This window comes from Ranitomeya variabilis, chromosome 2 (assembly GCF_051348905.1).
Source record: "Ranitomeya variabilis isolate aRanVar5 chromosome 2, aRanVar5.hap1, whole genome shotgun sequence".
Taxonomy (NCBI): domain Eukaryota; kingdom Metazoa; phylum Chordata; class Amphibia; order Anura; family Dendrobatidae; genus Ranitomeya; species Ranitomeya variabilis.
The window spans coordinates 837,738,033-837,759,353 of record NC_135233.1 but is presented as its reverse complement, the minus strand read 5'-3'; the positions used below and the strand labels follow the sequence as shown (position 1 = coordinate 837,759,353).

The window sequence follows — 21,321 nt, the reverse complement described above, 5'->3', positions numbered from 1 at the left end:
GATTACTGTGATTTTTTTTGCAACAGAGTGTTTTTGGTTCTACTGTGCTCTTTTGTGTCTTCACATTCCTGTTTTTGTTTAGCACCAGAGATTCCTTCAGTTTGCGCTTCAGGAGGATCACTATCCTCTTCCTTTTGGCCTGGCCTCTACCCCCCAGAGTATTCACGAAGGTCATGGCAGCGGTTATGGCCATCCTTCGTTCCAAGGGGATACTCCTAATCTCTTACTTGGGCGATCTTTTGATCAAGGGACCCTCCTTCCGAGATTGTGACCAGAGTCTTTAGATCTCCCTGAACACTCTTGGCCATCTTGTTTGGATAGTCAACAGGGAGAAGTCCTCCCTGACGCCAGCTCAGCACTACATTTTTCTGGGCATGAGGTTCGACACTGTCCAAGTCAGTGTTTCTTCCAGGGGAAAAGTTATTTTCTCTCTGCCAGGGGGATCCGTGCCCTAGGACACCCATCTCCACATCCCCTATGGCTCTGCATGAACGTCCTGGAGAAGATGATTTCTACCATGGAGGCTGTACCCTTTGCCCAGTTTCATACCTGTCCCGTTCAGCAGGCCCTCTTATTTGCATGGGACAAGAGGACCGATTCCTTGGACTGGTGCATTCTACTGCCTCTCAGGGTGAGGCATTCTCTAACATGGTGGACTCTCTCCTCAGTTCTGCACGGGAAATCCTCCCTCTCTGATGGTAGGTCATTACCACCGACCCCAGTCTCCTCAGTTGGGGAGCGGTTTTTCTTCATCACACAGCACACAGTCACTGGAACTCTCTAGAGGCCACTCTCCCCATCAATTTCTTGGAGATCAGGTCGATTTTCTTTGCCCTTTGCTGCTGGCAGACCCACCTCGCAGATCATGTTGTCTGCATCCAGTCGGATATCGCCACTGCCGTGGCTTACATAATCCATCAAAGTGGGATGCACAGCAAACAGATCATGATGGAGGTGGCTAGAATTCTAATTTGGGAGGAGCGTCACGTTCACGCCATCTCAGAGGTGCACATTCCGGGATGGACAATTGGGCAGCTGATTTTCTGAGTCTTCAGGGTCTCACATCGAGCGAGTGGTCTCTCAACCCCACCATCTTTGAACAGATATGTTAAAGATGGGGCACCCCAGACAATGATCTGATGTCTCGGATGAATCACAAGGTGCCTCAATTTGTAGCCAGGTCCCTAGATCTGCTGGCCATCGGTTACGATGCCTTAGTAGGTCACCTCTTCCACCAGAGTTCACAGTCTGAGTTTAACGGCATGGCCGTTGAGGCCGCAGTCCTAACAGATGCTGATTTTTCCCATCAGGACATTCAGACCATGATTAACCCCTTCAAGACGCAGCCCTTTTTCGCTTTTGTGTTTTCGTTTTTCGCTCCCCTCCTTCCCAGAGCCATAACTTTTTTTTTATTTTTCCGTCAATATGGCCATGTGAGGGCAAATTTTTTGAGGGACGAGTTGTACTTTTGAACGACACCATTGGTTTTACCATGTCTTGTACTAGAAAACGGTTAAAAAAAATCCAAATATGGTGAAATTGCAAAAAAAGTGCAATCCCACACTTGTTTTTTGTTTGGCTTTTTTGCTAGGTTCACTAAATGTTAAACTGACCTGCCATTGTGATTCTCCATGTCACTAGAGTTCATAGACACCAAACATGTCTAGGTTATTTTTTATCTAAGAAGAGAAAAAATTCCAAACTTTGCTAAAAAAAAAAAAAAAAAAATTGTGCCATTTTTCGATGCCCGTAGTGTTTCCAGTTTTCGGGATCTCGGGTCGGGTGAGGGCTTATTTTTTGCATGCCAAGCTGAAGTTTTTAATGATACCACTTTTGTGCAGATACGTTCTTTTGATCACCCATTGTTGCATTTTAATGCAATGTCGCGGCGACCAAAAAAACTTAATTCTGGCGTTTTGAATTTTTTCTCGCTACGCCGTTTAGCGATCAGGTTAATCCTTTTTTTTTAATTGATAGATCGGGCGATTCTGAAGGCAGCGATAACAAATATGTGTATGTTAGATTTTTTTTTTTTTTTAATGTTTTATTTTGAATGGGGGTGATTTAAACTTTTAGATTTTTTTTATTTTTTTCATATTTTTTAAACTTTTTTTTAAACTTTTGCCATGCTTCAATAGCCTCCATGGGAGGCTAGAAGCTGGCACAACTGGATCGGCTCAGCTACATAGGAGCGATCATCAGCTGAATTACAGGCTTGGAAATTATTATTATTCCAAGATGTATTGATTACATTCAACTTTAAAAATAACTTTGTGGGAAAACACCTTTAAGTTTGATTTTGGTGTTCATGTTTTCTATATTTCTCTGTTACTGTATATATAATTATTTTTTTGTGCTTACTCACTTTCAATTTCCATTGCTTTTTACAGGGTTAGTAAGGGAGGAGATTGTGGTGCTTTTGACTGCTCAGTTTGTTACATTCTTTAACCAGACCGCGCTGGAGGTGAGTATAAAGGTACAATATATTAACAGGTAAAACAACTTGGGCGACCTTGGTCTCATATGTTTCATATTCTTCTTTAGACCTTAGTTACCCCTCTAGCTCAAACATACCTTGGATTTGAGGATCTGCAAAACTCCCTGCTATATTTCCTTTGTGGGATTGAGGTATGTGTTCTGAATATAGGCTATTAGGTGTTGATTATTAGTACTGGTGTGGGCAGTAGAAATGTACTTACAGTGGTACGGAAATTATTCAAACCCCTTTAAAGTTTTCACGCTTTGTTTCATTGCAGCCATTTGGTAAATTCGAAAAAGTTCATGTTTTTTCACATTAATGTACACTCTACACCCCATCTTGACTGAAAAAAAAGCAGAAATGTAGAAATTTTTGCAAATTTATTAAAAAAGAAAAACTGAAGTATCACATGGTCCTAAATATTCAGACCCTTTGCTCAGACACTCATTAACCCCTTCACCCCCAAGGGTGGTTTGCACGTTAATGACCGGGCCAATTTTTACAATTCTGACCACTGTCCCTTTATGAGGCTATAACTCTGGAACGCTTTGACGGATCTTGGCGATTCTGACATTGTTTTCTCGTGACATATTGTACTTCATGTTAAAGGTAAAATTTATTCGATATAACTTGCGTTTATTTGTGAAAAAAATGGAAATTTGGCGAAAATTTTGAAAATTTTGCAATTTTCCAACTTTGAATTTTTGTGCCCTTAAATCACAGACATATGTCACGCAAAATACTTAATAAGTAACATTTCCCACATGTCTACTTTACATCAGTACAATTTTGGAACCAAAATTTTTTTTTGTGACGGAGTTATAAGGGTTAAAAGTTGACCAGCAATTTCTCATTTTTACAACACCATTTTTTTTTAGGGACCACATCTCATTTGAAGTCATTTTGAGGGGTCTATATGATAGAAAATACTCAAGTGTGACACCATTCTAAAAACTGCACCCCTCAAGGTGCTCAAAACCACATTCAAGAAGTTTATTAACCCTTCAGGTGTTTCACAGGAATTTTTGGAATGTTTAAATAAAAATGAACATTTAACTTTTTTTCACACAAAATTTATTTCAGCTCCAATTTGTTTTATTTTACCAAGGGTAACAGGAGAAAATGGACCCCCAAAGTTGTTGTACAATTTGTCCTGAGTACGATGATACCCCATATGTGGGTGTAAACCATTGTTTAGGCGCATGGCAGAGCTTGGAAGGGAAGGAGCGCCATTTGACTTTTCAATGCAAAATTGACTGGAATTGAGATGGGACGCCATGTTGCGTTTGGAGAGCCCCTGATGTGCCTAAACATTGAAACTCCCTACAAGTGACACCATTTTGGAAAGTAGACCCCCTAAGGAACTTATCTAGATGTGTGGTGAGCACTTTGACCCACCAAGTGCTTCACAGAAGTTTATAATGCAGAGCCGTAAAAATAAAAAATCATATTTTTTCACAAAAATGATCTTTTCGCCCCCAATTTTTTATTTTCCCAAGGGTAAGAGAAGAAATTGGACCCCAAAAAATGTTGTGCAATTTGTCCTGAGTACGCTGATACCCCATATGTGGGTGTAAACCATTGTTTGGGCGCATGGCAGAGCTTGGAAGGGAAGGAGCGCCATTTGACTTTTCAATGCAAAATTGACTGGAATTGAGATGGGACGCCATGTTGCGTTTGGAGAGCCCCTGATGTGCCTAAACATTGAAACTCCCTACAAGTGACACCATTTTGGAAAGTAGACCCCCTAAGGAACTTATCTAGATGTGTGGTGAGCACTTTGACCCACCAAGTGCTTCACAGAAGTTTATAATGCAGAGCCGTAAAAATAAAAAATCATATTTTTTCACAAAAATGATCTTTTCGCCCCCAATTTTTTATTTTCCCAAGGGTAAGAGAAGAAATTGGACCCCAAAAAATGTTGTGCAATTTGTCCTGAGTACGCTGATACCCCATATGTGGGTGTAAACCATTGTTTGGGCGCATGGCAGAGCTTGGAAGGGAAGGAGCGCCATTTGACTTCTCAATGCAAAATTGACTGGAATTGAGATGGGACGCCATGTTGCGTTTGGAGAGCCCCTGATGTGCCTAAACATTGAAACTCCCTACAAGTGACACCATTTTGGAAAGTAGACCCCCTAAGGAACTTATCTAGATGTGTGGTGAGCACTTTGACCCACCAAGTGCTTCACAGAAGTTTATAATGCAGAGCCGTAAAAATAAAAAATCATATTTTTTCACAAAAATGATCTTTTTGCCCCCAATTTTTTATTTTCCCAAGGGTAAGAGAAGAAATTGGACCCCAAAAAATGTTGTGCAATTTGTCCTGAGTACGCTGATACCCCATATGTGGGTGTAAACCATTGTTTGGGCGCATGGCAGAGCTTGGAAGGGAAGGAGCGCCATTTGACTTTTCAATGCAAAATTGACTGGAATTGAGATGGGACGCCATGTTGCGTTTGGAGAGCCCCTGATGTGCCTAAACATTGAAACTCCCTACAAGTGACACCATTTTGGAAAGTAGACCCCCTAAGGAACTTATCTAGATGTGTTTTGAGAGCTTTGAACCCCCAAGTGTTTCACTACAGATTATAACGCAGAGCCGTGAAAATAATTTTTTTTTTTTTTCTCAAAAATGATTTTTTAGCCCCCAGCTTTGTATTTTTACAAGGGTAACAGAATAAATTGGACCCCAAAATTTGTTTTCCAATTTGTCCTGAGTACGCTGATACCCCATATGTGGGGGGGAACCACTGTTTGGGCGCATGACAGAGCTCGGAAGGGAAGGAGCGCCATTTGGAATGCAGACTTAAATGGATTGGTCAGCAGCCGTCACGTTGCATTTGCAGAGCCCCTGATGTACCCAAACAGTACAAACCCCCCACAAGTGACCCCATATTGGAAACTAGACCTCCCAAGGAACTTATCTAGATGTGTTTTGAGAACTTTGAACCCCCAAGTGTTTCACTAAAGTTTATAGCGCAAAGCCGTGAAAATAAAAATTCTTTTTTTTTTTTCACAAAAATGATTTTTTAGCCCCCAGTTTTGTATTTTCACAAGGGTAACAGGATAAATTAGACCCCAAAAGTTGTTGTCCAATTTGTCCTGAGTACGCTGATACCCCATATGTCGGGGGGAACCACTGTTTGGGCGCATGGCAGAGCTCGGAAGGGAAGGAGCGCCATTTGGAATGCAGCCTTAAATGGATTGGTCTGCAGGCGTCACGTTGCATTTGCAGAGCCCCTGATGTACCCAAACAGTACAAACCCCCCACAAGTGACCCCATATTGGAAACTAGACCTCCCAAGGAACTTATCTAGATGTGTTGTGAGAACTTTGAACCCCCAAGTGTTTCACTACAGTAAATTTTTATTTTCCTAAGCATAACAAGAGAACTTGGACCCCAGAAGTTGTTGTTCAATTTGTCCCGAGTACGCTGATAACACATATGTTGGGGTAAACCCCTTTTTGGGCGCACGGGAGAGCTCGGAAGGGAAGGAGCACTGTTTTACTTTTTCAACGCAGAATTGGCTGGAATTGAGATTGGACGCCATGTCGCGCTTGGAGAGCCCCTGATGTGCCTGGACAGTGGAAACCCCCCAATTCTACCTGAAACCCTAACCCAAACACACCCCTAACCCTAATCCCAACGGTAACCCTAACCACACCCCTAGCCCTGACACACCCATAATTCTAATCCCAACCCTAATCCAAACGTAAATGTAATCCAAACCCTAACCCTAACTTTAGCCCCAACCCTACCTTTAGCCCCAACCCTAACTTTACCTCCAACCCTAGCCCTAACCCTAACCCTACCCCTAACCCTAACCCTAAACGTGACTGAAATACGTGGCACTGAAATACGTGGCACTGAAATACGTGGCACTGAAATACGTGGCACTGAAATACGTGATACGTGGCACTTAAATACGTGGCACTGAAACACGTGGCACTGAAATACGTGGCACTGAAATACGTGGCACTGAAATACGTGGCACTGAAATACGTGGCACTGAAATAAGTGGCACTGAAATAAGTGGCACTGAAATATGTGATATGTGGCACTTAAATACGTGGCACTGAAATACGTGGCACTGAAATACGTGGCACTGAAATACGTGGCACTGAAATACGTGATACGTGGCACTGAAATACGTGGCACTGAAACACGTGGCACTGAAATACGTGGCACTGAAATACGTGGCACTGAAATACGTGGCACTGAAATACGTGGCACTGAAATACGTGGCACTGAAATACGTGGCACTTAAATAAGTGGCACTGAAATATGTGATATGTGGCACTTAAATACGTGGCACTGAAATACGTGGCACTGAAATACGTGGCACTGAAATACGTGGCACTGAAATACGTGGCACTGAAATATGTGATACGTGGCACTTAAATACGTGGCACTGAAATACGTGATACGTGGCACTGAAATACGTGGCACTGAAATACGTGGCACTGAAATACGTGCAACTGAAATACGTGCAACTGAAATACGTGGTACTAAAATATGTGGCACTGAAATACGTGATACGTGGCACTGAAATACGTGGCACTGAAACACGTGGCACTGAAATACGTGATACGTGGCACTGAAATACATGGCACTGAAATACGTGGCACTGAAATACGTGGCACTGAAATACGTGGCACTGAAATACGTGGCACTGAAATACGTGGCACTATGACTGTCAGAAAATGTTCATTAAACGGTTAGGGGTGAGGTTAGGGGTAGAGTTAGGGTTAGGGTTTGGATCCCTTTATCACCTTGATGGTGGTGGGTGGCTTTTCAGTGTGTTTTCTGTTTTTTTCGATAAAAATGTATGCGTTTTTAACGCAAACAAACGCATGTGCTTAAAAACGCAAGAAAATACTGCAGGTTGTATTTCTGAAAATGAACGCATGCAGAAAAAAACCGCATGCGTTTGAAAACGCGACCAAACGCGTACAAAAAAACCGCATGCGTTTTCAATGTTAAATATAGGGAAAAAACGCATGCTTTTTTTGTGCAAAAAACGCTGCAGACAAAAACGCAAGTGTGAAACCAGCGACGCTTTTTATAGCAAAAAAGTTTTTGCGTCTCCACATTTTGAGACCTATAATTTTTCCACATTTGCTCCACAGAGTCATGTGAGGTCTTGTTTTTTGCGGGACGAGTTGACGTTTTTATTGGTAACATTTTCGGACACGTGACCGTTTTTGATCGCTTTTTATTCCGATTTTTGTGAGGCAGAATGACCAAAAACCTGCTATTCATGAATTTCTTTTGGGAGAGGCGTTTATACCGTTCCGCGTTTGGTAAAATTGATAAAGCAGTTTTATTCGTCGGGTCAGTACGATTACAGCGATACCTCATTTATATCATTTTTTTATGTTTTGGCGCTTTTATACGATAAAAACTATTTTATAGAAAAAATAATTATTTTGGTATCGCTTTATTCTCAGGACTATAACTTTTTTATTTTTTTGCTGATGATGCTGTATGGCGGCTTGTTTTTTGCGGGACAAGATGACGTTTTCAGCGGTACCATGGATATTTATATCAGTCTTTTTGATCGCGTGTTATTCCACTTTTTGTTCGGCGGTATGGTAATAAAGCGTTGTTTTTTGCCTCGTTTTTTTTTTTTTTTTCTTACGGTGTTTACTGAAGGGGTTAACTACTGTGGCAGTTTTATAGGTTGGGTCGTTACGGACGTGGCGATACTAAATATGTGTACTTTTATTGTTTTTTTTTTTTAATTTAGATAAAGAAATGTATTTATGGGAATAATATTTTTTTTTTTTTTCATTATTTTGGAATATTTTTTTTAATTTTTTTTTACACATTTGGAAATTTTTTTTTTTACTTTTTTACTTTGCCCCAGGGGGGGACAATACAGATCAGTGATCTGTCAGTTTGCATAGCACTCTGACAGATCACCGATCTGAGGAAAGTGCAGGCTGCTTCACAGTGCCTGCTCTGAGCAGGCTTCTGTGAAGCCACCTCCCTCCCTGCAGGACCCGGATCCGCGGCCATCTTGGATCCGGGTCTGGAGTAGGCAGGGAGGGAGGTAAGACCCTCGCAGCAACGCGATCACATCGCGTTGCTGCGGGGGGCTCAGGGAAGCCCGCAGGGAGCCCTCTCCCTGCGCGATGCTTCCCTGCATCGCCGGCACATCGCGATCATGTTTGATCGCGGTGTGCCGGGGGTTAATGTGCCGGGGGCGGTCCGTGACCGCTCCTGGCACATAGTGCCGGATGTCAGCTGCGATATGCAGCCGACACCCGGCCGCGATCGGCCGCGCTCCCCCCGTGAGCGCGGCCGATCGGCTATGACGTACTATCCCGTCGGCGGTCATACGGGCCCACCCCACCTCGACGGGATAGTACGTCAAATGTCGGGAAGGGGTTAAAGTCATATGCTGTCTATTTCCTTGTGATCCTCCTTGAGATGGTTCTACTCCTTCATTGGAGTCCAGCTGTGTTTAATTAAATTGATAGACAGGTGTGTGCCTTTCCAAATCAAGTCCTATGTAAGACCTCACAGTGCATGTAAGACCTCACAGTGCATGTCAGACAAAATGAGAATCATGAGGTCAAAGGAACTGGCCAAGGAGCTCAGAGACAGAATTGTGGCAAGGCACAGATCTGGCCAAGGTTGCAAAATAATTTCCGCAGTATTCAAGGTTCCTAAGAGCATAGGGGCCTCCATAATCCTTAAATGGAAGACGTTTGGGACAACCAGAAGTCTTCACAGAAGCTGTGTGCGCGTGTATGTGTGTGTGTACGGCTGTGTGCGGTAAAGCTACCGCCAGTACTGTCGTTCACAGCTCTGCGGAATCATGCTGGCAGATGTCAGCGTGATCCCACAGCTGACTGTGACCCGCAGCAGTGACCTCCGATAAAAAAGCAGGCATGGGCCAATGAGACTACTGCTCCCATCGGGCTATGTCTGCTGTCACTGATAACAGTGAAAGCAGGTGCCGCTGTTGGGAGAGTAGTATCTGCCATCGTCTTTGCTCACAAAAAAAAGCAAGATTACATACATATTCACATAAAAATAAAACCCCATTATACTCGCCTCACACCAAATCTCCGATGCCCTCATCTCCTAGAAATAATGTAAAATAATAAACCAACATATACCATACACCATAGTCCAGGTAATCCAGATTGTCCCACAACAATCTCAAGTATAGAACAGTCACATCGGGAGATGTGATTGCGCTACCCGGCTGCCGGTGATACTGACAGGAGCTAATCACTCCCACAGTGTATCAGCTGACCAGCTCCGGTGCTCTAACTTGCAGCACCGCTGCGTATATTTATCATATAACTATAGGATTAGTAATGGATAGGTGTCTTATTGGTGCCTCTCCATTACTAAGCCATGGGTGTGATGTCACCGGACAATACAAAGGTGACATCAACCCCACAAATATGAACCCCACTTGCCACCGCTACAGGGCAAGTGGGAAGAGCAAGGCTAAGTGCCAAAATTGGCGCATCTATAAAATGCGCCATTTCTGGGTCGGCTGAGAGCTGATGTTTTTAGCCTGCGGGATGCCAATATCCATGGCCCCTTCGCAGGCTGTTAATATCAGTCTGCAGCTGTCTGCCTAGCCATTGCTTGTTTGATTTTATAGGGGGACCCCATGTCAATTTTTTTTTCTGGGGTTCCCCTGTAAGCTAGCCAGTAAAGGCTAAGGAAACAGCTGTGAGCTGATATTAATTGCCCGGGAACCTTTATGGTTATTGGCTCCTTCTCAGAATATTAACCTCAGCCCTCAGCCTTCCCTCTGCTGGTTATGAAAATTACACAGGAGCCCACCCATATTTTTTTTTTTTTAAATAGACATTGCGTTTCACGCAGATTTTGTGTGTGTGTCTTTTATTTAATTCCTTATGTACCATTTTATTAATGAGGGCATCTGGCCTCGGGCTTGGTAATATAAATATAAATATAAATATATATATATATATATATATATATATATATATATATATATATATATATATTATACATATACAGTTATATTTGTTTTGTGTGTGTAAACATTATATTTGAACATGGTATGTAATGATATTATGGTCTTCAATGGAGAATGAAAAAGAAGAGGGTAAAAAAGCAAATTACATCACAATTCTTTTAATAATATATCGTTATTCAGCTTACAAATCCGCATGAAAAATCTGCATAAAAACTGTGCGGATTTTCAACTGCGTTTTCTGCCAAGAGAGGCAGAATTATACACAAGCAAATCTGGAACGTGCGTACATGGCCTTATTCTTTGCTTCCGGACATGCGCAGTGCATCTCTGAAGCTGGGAAGGCACAATGACCTGTGGGAAAGAAATTTACGCACGTGCACAAAATTTTCAGACTTGTGATGATGCTGGCTCTTGTAGATAATGTTAACATGGTGAGTGGGAGAACTGTCTAGGAACAGAGTCTGGAGATGGACTTCTATGGGAGAGTTTTATAGACACACTCTATGCAGAGGTCAATGATCAGGGATGGAGAGATGATCTATAACCATCACCTATTGTTTGATGTATATTGTAAGGCTCAGTGTCCGCTGCCGGTAAAACTCAAAAGAAAAACTCAACAAATCTGCAAACCTTTTTATGCCTGCGTTTTTGCTGCGGATTTGACTGACTCAATTATAGTCAATGGGTGAAAAACGCTGCAGAAACGCAAAAAGAATTGGCATGCTGCAGAAAAAAATGCACTGCAGATACTTAAAAATTACTGATCATGTGCAAAACACTTAAGGATTGTCATTGAATTAGCTTGCATAAGGATTTCATAGCGTTTTTTTGCCCATTTCCGCTCAGAAAAAATGTTGCAAAAAAAAATGCACTGTGTGCACATTGCCTTACTGTAACCCTGCCTTTGATGATAATGAGATGACTCTGGAAGTGATTTCTAAAAAGGGAGAGCTGAAACTACAAGATTTTAGGATTATAGGTGTTTTACAGATAATGGCATGAAAACTAAAAACAATATATAAAATGTATAATGTTTAATAGTAAAATACATTTCCTATAAATAAAGGTCCAGACATTTAGCATAATAATTAGTAAGGTATGAAAGTAAAAATCTTAATAAACTGCTATTGAGAACACCTGTTTTTTTGACTTGGTCATGACCAGTGTTACGTTCTGGGCTTGGAGAGAAGGTACTGCTCAGTGGATCTCTTCCTGTACACATATGAGACCTGTATGTAATGCTCCATGCCATTAAGATAGCAAGATATTGCTGACACAATCTCATTAACTTGATCCTGGAAAATTAACTTGCCTACGTGCAAAAGATAGATATTATGGATTTATTCCCCCCCTTCCAATGCAGCAAATGTGACAACTATCACCAGGATGTTTTTTTAACTTGTCACATGAAGCTGAGGTCAAAGATTAGCAGTTTTGCTCATGGTTCTTTATCACAATATGGCTCACATGACACTGATGATACGTATAGAACTTTTTAGTGTCTCTAGGATGTAGGGCAGAGCTGCAAGGGTTGGGTTCATGTGAATATGATTTCACAACTTCATGTCTTTAGATATCGCTGTCAGGATGAAGTCAGCACATTTGTAGTTTTATGTAAACTAGTAATAGTTTATAAAATTGAACTGCACAATTAATTTCTTGTTACTCATTGTGATCATGTCCAAGATATGAAATAACATTAAATTATAAAAAATGTAATTTGAGTTAGGAAATTAAGTGACACCTGCCACAGCGCTCATGCGGACATCAGAAAGGTGAAGTGAGTTCACTGGCTGTGAACTTGCAGGACCTGTCTGAGGGCACTGAAAGCAGGAGAACTTTCTCACTCTCGCGGTGCCGTCAGATAGGTAACACAGGTCAACAAAAAAAATTTTTTTTTCTGGTGTCCAAAATATTTTAATGAATTTGGGGTATTTTTGGGGTGCTGATTCTGAATATGCTATCAGTTTTGCCAGATTGGCTCAAGTTTTTGAGATTTTTGGTATCTTATTTATAGCACTTGTTGGTAAATGCGACGCATCATCTCATTAATTTCTTTGGATTAGTACTTGAACTGAGCAGTTCTCAATATAGTTTTGTGTTAATTAGTGTTCTAAAAGTTTGTTCATAGCTTGATTTTTGCACTAACTTTATGTTGTTGTCTGTTTTCCAGTGAAAAGCATGAACTCATCAAGAAGAAGTTGTCTTAACGATCCAGACTCATTCTGTTACATTTGTGGTGAATACACACTGCCAAAACATAGAAGAAACATAACAGACTTCGTAAAAAAAGTGTATTTTGCCTATTTTGGCGTTATGCTTGGGGACCAAGACAAGTTTTGGGCACCACACATAGTGTGCAAAGCATGTATCGAATTATTACGAAAATGGAGCAAAGGACAAAGAAAAAGCTTCAAATTTGGTGTTCCAATGGTGTGGAGAGAGCCAAAAAATCATCATGATGACTGTTATTTCTGTGCAGTGCAAGTGCAAGGATTCAATAAGCATAAGAAACGAAAATGGGAGTAACATGGAATCTGCAAGAAGGCCTGTCCCTCATTGTGAAGATGTGCCTGTACCTGTGTTTACCATAAATAACAGTCATCATGATGATTTTTTGGCTCTCTCCACACCATTGGAACACCAAATTTGAAGCTTTTTCTTTGTCCTTTGCTCCATTTTCGTAATAATTCGATACATGCTTTGCACACTATGTGTGGTGCCCAAAACTTGTCTTGGTCCCCAAGCATAACCCCAAAATAGGCAAAATACACTTTTTTTACGAAGTCTGTTATGTTTCTTCTATGTTTTGGCAGTGTGTATTCACCACAAATGTAACAGAATGAGTCTGGATCGTTAAGACAACTTCTTCTTGATGAGTTCATGCTTTTCACTGGAAAACAGACAACAACATAAAGTTAGTGCAAAAATCAAGCTATGAACAAACTTTTAGAACACTAATTAACACAAAACTATATTGAGAACTGCTCAGTTCAAGTACTAATCCAAAGAAATTAATGAGATGATGCGTCGCATTTACCAACAAGTGCTATAAATAAGATACCAAAAATCTCAAAAACTTGAGCCAATCTGGCAAAACTGATGACATATTCAGAATCAGCACCCCAAAAATACCCTAAATTCGATGAAATATCTTTGGCACCAAAAATGCTGTTGACCAGTGTAATAGGAGTAAACAGAAAGACCCTGAGCACACGGTGCTCAGTGTCTGCTTGATGACAGGCTGTATGGTCTCATCATGCAACCATGCAGCCTGCTATCTAGATATAGCAGAGCTAGACCCATCTGAGACAAATGGATTAGCAGCATTTCTATGGAAAGGTGAGGAATATTGTTTGTTTTTTTTTAAATCTTTTGCAGATGACAAAGGCATCGGGGGGAATTGGCGAGGTCATAAGTATGGTTTAATTAAGATTATTAACCCTTTCTCGACATGCGCCGTACATGTACTGCGCATGCCGTGAATCCCCCTTTGATGTGGGCTCCGGCGCTGAGCCCACATCAAAGTCGCGACATGTCAGCTGTTTTGTACAGCTGACATGTGCGCGCAATAGCGGCGGGTGAAATCGCTATTCACCCGCCGCTATTAACCTGTTAAATGCCGCTGTCAAACGCAGACAGCGGCATTTAACTAAAGCATGCGGCCGGAAATGACGTCATCGCCGACCCCCGTCACATGATCGGAGGTCGGCGATGTGTCAGGACAGTAACCATAGAGGTCCTTGAGACCTCTATGGTTACTGATGCCGGACTGCTGTGAGCGCCCCCCTGTGGTCGGCGCTCACAGCACACCTGCATCTCAGCTACATAGGAGCGATCTGATGATCGCTGCTATGTAGCTGAGCCAATCGGGTTGTGCCAGCTTCTAGCCTCCCATGGAGGCTATTGAAGCATGGCACAGGTGAAAAAAAAAATGTTTTTAAAAATATGAAAAAAACGTAAAAAACATAAAAGTTTAAATCACCCCCCCTTTCGCCCCATCCTAAATAAAACAATAAAAAAAAAATCAAACCTACACGTATTTGGTATCGCCGCGTTCAGAATCGCCCGATCTATCAATAAAAAAAGCATTAACCTGATCGCTAAACAGCGTAGCGAGAAAAAATTCAAAACGCCAGAATTACGTTTTTTTGGTCGCTGCGACATTGCATTAAAATGCAATAACGGGCAATCAAAAGAACGTATCTGCACAAAAGTGATATTATTAAAAATTTCAGCTCGGCACGCAAAAAATAAGCCCTCACCCGTCCCCAGATCACGAAAAATGGAGACGCTTCGGGTATCGGAAAATGGCACTTTTTTTTTTTTTTTTTTTAAGCAAAGTTTGGAATTTTTTTTCACCACTTGGATAAAAAATAACCTAGACATATTAGGTGTCTATGAACTCGTAATGACCTAGAGAATCACAATGGCAGGTCAGTTTTAGCATTTAGTGAACCTAGCAAAAAAGCCAAGCAAAAAACAAGTGTGGGATTGCACTTTTTTTGCAATTTCACCGCACTTGGAATTTTTTTCCCGTTTTCTAGTAAAAGACATGGTAAAACCAATGGTGTCGTTCAAAAGTACAACTCGTCCCGCAAAAAATAAGCCCTCACATGGCCATATTGACGGAAAAATAAAAAAGTTATGGCTCTGGGAAGAAGGGGAGTGAAAAACGAAAACGCAAAAAACGAAAAAGGGCCGCGACTTGAAGGGGTTAAAGGAGTATCTGTGATTCTTTCAATTAAAAGACTTTTTTCCGGGTGTCTGTGTTTTCTTACAATCTGACTATGGAGTTAGTAATGGGGGCGTCTTCTTGACGCCTGTGTGTGTGTCAGATAAATCTATGTATTCTATGAGTATATATCTATTCTATTCTAACCTGCCACTCTGATTTTACTGTACGCGGCACATGAACTGCCGGCTTTTATTCTATCTACAGTGGGGAAAAAAATATTTAGCCACCAATTGTGCAAGTTCTACCACTTAAAAAGATGAGAGCGGCCTGTAAGTGACATCATAGGTAGACCACAACTATGAGAGTCAAAATGTGAAAACAAATGCAGAAAATCACCTTATCTGATTTAGCAAGATTTATTTTCCTTTTTTTGGAGGAAAATAAGAATTTGGTCACCTAAAAACATACAAGATTTCTGGCTCTCACAGACCTGTAACTTCTTCTTCAAGATGCTCCTCTGTCCTCCACTCATTACCTGTAGTAATGACACCTGTTTGAACTTCATATCACTATAAAAGACACCTGTTCACAGCCTCAAACAGTCACACTCCAAACTCCACTATGATGAAGACCAAAGAGCTGTCGTAGGACACCAGAAACAAAATTGTAGCTCTGAACCAGGCTGGGAAGACTGAATCTGCAATAGGCAAGCAGCTTGGTGTGATGAAATCAACTGTGGGAGCAATAATAAGAAAATGGAAGACATACAAGACCACTGATAATTTCCCTCGATATGGGGCTCCATGCAAGATCTCACCCTGTGGTGTCAAAATAATCACAAGAACGATGAGCAAAAATCCCAGAACCATACGGGGGGACCTAGTGAATGACCTGCATAGAGCTGGGACCACTGTAACAAAGGCTACCATCACACTACGCCGCCAGGCACTCAGATCCTGCAGTGCCAGACGTGTCCCCCTGCTTAAGCCAGTACATGTCCGGGCCCATCTGAAGTTTGCTAGAGAGCATTTGGATTATCTAGAAGAGAATTGGGAGAATGTCATATGGTCTGATGAAACCAAAGTAGAACTGTTGGGTAGAAACAAAACTCGTCATGTTTGGAGGAGACAGAATGCTGAGTTGCATCCAAAGAACACCATACCCACTGTGAATCATGGGGGTGGCAACATCATGCTTTGGGGCTATTTCTCTGCAAAGGGACCAGGATGACTGATCCATGTACATGAAAGAATAAATGGGGCTATGTATTGTGAGATTGTGAGTGCAAACCTCCTTCGGTCAGCAAGGCCATTGAAGGTGAAACATGGATGGGTATTTCAGCATAATTAATCCCAAGCACACTGACAGGGCAATGAAGGAGTGGCTTCATAAGAAGCATATGAAGGTCCTGAAGTGGCCTAGCCAGCCTCCAGCTCTTGAGCCCATAGAAAACCTTTGGAGGGAGTTGAAAGTCCGTGTTGCCAAGCGAAAAGCCAAAAACATCACTGCTATAGAAGAGATCCGCATGGAAGAATGGGCCAACATACCACCATCAGTGTGTGCCAACCTTGTGAAGACTTACAGAAAGCGTTTGACCTCTGTCATTGCCAACAAAGTATATATAACAAAATATTGAGATGAACATTTGTTAATGACCAAATACTTATTTTCCACCATAATTTGCAAAATAAATCTTGCCAAATCAGACAAGTTGATTTTCTGGATTTGTTTTCTCATCTTGACTCTGGTAGTTTTGGTCCACCTATGATGTCAATTACAGGCCTCTCATCTTTATAAGTGAGAGAACTTGTACAATATACATATACATATACAGTTATATGAAAAAGTTTGGGCACTAATCTTAAGCTTAATGTTTTATAAAAATTGTTGTTTTTGCAACAGCTATTTCAGTTTCATATGTCTAATAACTGTTGGACACAGTAATGTTTCTGCCTTGAAATGAGGTTTATTGTGCTAACAGAAAATGTGCAATCTGCATTCAAACAAAATTTGACAGGTGCATAAGTATGGGCACCCTTATCATTTTCTTGTTTTAAATACTCCTACCTACTTTTTACTGACTTACTAAAGCACTTTTTTTTGTTTTGTAACCTCATTGAGTTTTGAACTTCATAGACAGGTGTATGCAATCATGAGAAAAGCTACTTAAAGTGGCCACTTGCAAGTTGTTCTCCTGTTTAATCTCCTCTGAAGAGTGGCATCATGGGCTCCTCAAAACAACTGTCAAATGATCTGAAAACAAAGATTATTCAACATAGTTGTTCAGGGGAAGGATACAAAAAGCTGTCTCAGAGATTTAACCTGTCAATTTCCACTGTGAGGAACATAGTAAGGAAATGGAAGAACACAGGTACAGTTCTTGATAAGGGCAGAAGTGGCAGGCCAAGAAAAACATCAGAAAGGCAGAGAAGAAGAATGGTGAGATCAGTCAAGGACAATCCTCAGACCACCTCCAGAGAGCTGCAGCATCAACTTGCTGCAGATGGTGTCACTGTGCATCGGTCAACTATACAACGCACTTTGCACAATGAGAAGCTGTATGGGAGAGTGATGCGAAAGAAGCCGTTTCTGCAAGCACACCACACAGAGTCGGCTGAGGTATTCAAAAGCACATTTGGAGAAGCCAATTTATTTTTGGAAGAAGGTCCTGTGGACTGATGAAACCAAGACTGAGTTGTTTGGTCATACAAAAAGGCGTTATGCATGACGGCAAAAACACAGCATTCCAAGAAAAACAATTGCTACCCACAGTAAAATTTTGTGGAGGTTCCATCATGCTTTGGGGCTGTGTGGCCAATGCCGGTACCGGGAATCTTGTTTAAAGTTGAGGGACGTATGGATTCCTCTCAGTATCAGCATATTCTTGACAATAATGTTCATGAATCAGGGACAAAGTTGAAGTTACGCAGGGGATGGATCTTTCAGCAAGACAATGAGCCAAAACACCGCTCCAAATCTACTCAGGCATTCATGCAGAGGAACAACTACACTTTTCTGGAATGGCCATCCCAGTCCCCAGACCTGAATATCATTGAACTATGTGGGCTCATTTGAAGAGGGCTGTCCATGCTCGGCGACCATCAAACTTAACTGAACTGGAATTGTTTTGTAAAGAGGAATGGTTAAAAATACCTTCATCCAGGATCCAGGAACTCATTAAAAGCTACAGGAAGCGACTAGAGGCTGTTATTTTTGCAAAAGGAGGATATACTAAATATTAATGTCACTTTTCTGGTGAGGTGCCCATACTTATGCACCTGTCAAATTTTGTTTGAATGCAGATTGCACATTTTCTGTTAGTACAATAAACCTCATTTCAAGGCAGAAACATTACTGTGTCCAACAGTTATTAGATATATGAAACTGAAATAGCTGTTGCAAAAATAACCAATTTTTATAAAACATTAAGCTTAAGATTAATAGGGGTGCCTAAACTTTTTCATATAACTGTATGTATGTGTATGTATATATATATATATATATATATATATATATATATATATATATATATATATATATATATATATATATATATATATATATATATATTTATTATGCACTGCTCGAAAAAATACAGGGTGCACTTGAACAACAGAATATAACTTCAAGTAAATCAAACTTCTGTGAAATCAAACTGTCCACTTAGGAAGCAACACTGTTTGGCAATCAGTTTTACATGCTGTTGTGCAAATGGAATAGACAACTGATGGAAATTATTGACAATTATCAAGACACACTCAATAAAGGAGTGTTTCTGCAGGTGGGGACCATAGACCACATCTAGGTACCAATGCTTTCTGGCTGATGTGTCGGTCACTTTTTAATGTTGGTTGTGCTTTCACACTCGTGGTAGCATGAGACGTACTCTACAACCCACACAAGTGGCTCAGGTAGTGCAGCTCATCCAGGATGGCACATCTATGCGAGCTGTGGCAAGAAGGCTTGCTGTGTCTGTCAGCATAGTGTCCAGAGGCTGGAGGCACTACCAGGAGACAGGCCAGTACACCAGGAGATGTGGAGAGGGCCGTAGGAGGGCAAGAACCTAGCAGCAGGACTGCTACCCCTGCCTTTGTGTAAGGAGGAACAGGAGGAGCACTGCCAGAGCCCTGCAAACTGACCTCCAGCAGGCCACAAATGTGCATGTCTGCACAAACGTTAGAAACCAACTCCATGAGGATGGTCTGAGTGCCTGATGTCCACCGTTGGGGGGCTGTGCTCACAGCCCAACACTGTGCAGGACGCTTGGATTTTGCCACAGAACATCAGGATTGGCAAATTCACCACTGGCACCCTGTGCTCTTCACAGATGATAGCAAGTTCACACTGAGCACATGTGAGAGACGTGACAGTCTGGAGACGCCGTGGAGAGCGATCTGCCTGCCTGCAACATCCTTCAGCATGACCGGTTTGGCGGTGGGTCAGTAATAGTGTGGGGTGGCATTTCTGTGGAGGGCTGCACAGCCCTCCATGTGCTCGCCAGAGGTAGCCTGACTGCCAGATGAGATCCTCAGACCACTTGTGAGACCATATGCTGGTATGGTTGGCCCTGGGTTCCTCCTAATGTAGTAGAATGTCAGACCTCATGTGGCTGGAGTGTCAGCAGCTCCTGCAAGATGAAGGCATTGAAGCTATGGACTGGCCCGCCTGTTCCCCAGACCTGAGTTTGATTGAACACATCTGGGACATCATGACTCGAACCATCCACCAACGTCACGTTGCACCACAGACTGTCCAGGAGTTGGCGGATGCTGTAGTCCAGGTTTGGGAGGAGATCCCTCAGGAGACCATCTGCCGCCTCATCAGGAGCATGCCCAGGCATTGTAGGGAGGTCATACAGACACGTGGAGGCCACACACACACAACAGAACATCGTTTCCTTGTCTTGAGGCATTTCCACTGAAATTGGACCAGCCTGTAATTTGATTTTCCACTTTGATTTTGAGTATCATTCCAAATCCAGACCTCCATGGGATATTAATTTTGATTTACATTGATCATTTTTATGTTTCTCTGTCCCCCATGACGGCACCACGGAGAGAGGGGATCCGCCCACCAAGGACAGGAAACCTACAGATAAAAAGGCGGTACCTCTCTCCCGCATCAGTTTGGTTTCCTGTCCTTGACGGGACCTGCAGCAGATCTTACCTCAGATCGTCGTTGGATTCCGGGGCCAGTCAGACCGGTTCAGGCAGCGGGGGTTCCCTGCCTCGGCTAGGCTGGGCCACCCGAAGCGCCACCGCTGGGATCAGTAGGTCTCTAGGGTGAGCGGGGGACCGCAGCAGCAGCGCTGCGGCTCCTAGAGGAATCCTCACCACGTGGGGATTCCAGATGGCACACACCCGCACGCCACTGTGAGGGGTCCCTCCATAGGTGGAGCACGGCGCGGCATTGCGCGCTGGAACGGCGCACCTGGAAGCACCAGGCATGGTGTCGAACTTCCGGGTTTGCAACGCGCATGCGCGGGTGCCGCAATGCCTGCTGGGCGAAGCAGGGCATTCTGGGCGGCGCAGGGCTTGCTGGGAAACGCGGTGCATGCCGGGATTCGCGCATGCGCTCTGTAAGCGCCGGGAAGCGCGCGGAAATCGGCGCGCAGAATATTTCAATGGGGCCTGTCTCCCTGGCTAGTTGCTCTAATGGAGTACGGCCAGCGTTCCCCTGCAACTATGAGTGACCCCGAATTGCAGGGCTCACCAGCGCAGCAACCGCAGGCACCGCAGCAGCAGCAGCAGAAACGCCGGCAGCAGGGGCAAGGGACCTCTCATGTCCAGCGGCGTGGAGCTGGAGCACGTTCTGGATCTCAGCACAGCAAAAATTCGAGTGCTGCATCCGGATCAAAGGAGCACCATACTGTCGATACGGACCATCCACAGCCGGTACTGAGGGTACACCAGGTGGTGAGTGATCTCCGTGAATGCTCCGGCTAATAGAGCCTACCTTTCTCTTGTTGTTTTAGGGAAGAAAGAGCGCAGGGAAAACTAAACATAGGATCTGCGCACTTTGTAAAGAAGATTTACCTGCCTCCTGGGAAAAGAGATTATGTAAATCCTGTATGGAAGAGACTCTCTGTGAAGGGCTTCCAGGGTTCGCCACAGAACTCAAAACACTAATTAAAACTCAGGTGGAAGATACATTTAAGTCTCACCAGGAGGGTAAAAAACGTAAAA

At 42.7% G+C, this 21,321-nt stretch overlaps 1 protein-coding gene across 5 annotated transcripts in view; it reads left to right on the top strand.

Moving 5' to 3' along the window:
* The window catches only part of LOC143807957 (major facilitator superfamily domain-containing protein 8-like), a 193,686-nt gene that overhangs the window by 117,898 nt on the left and 54,467 nt on the right, over window positions 1–21,321 (top strand). For all 5 annotated transcript variants that reach the window (XM_077290105.1, XM_077290104.1, XM_077290108.1 and 2 more), the window contains 2 exons: window positions 2,391–2,464; window positions 2,545–2,628. In XM_077290105.1, coding sequence (XP_077146220.1) covers window positions 2,391–2,464; window positions 2,545–2,628 — 158 coding nt within the window. The remainder of the gene's footprint in view (window positions 1–2,390; window positions 2,465–2,544; window positions 2,629–21,321) is intronic.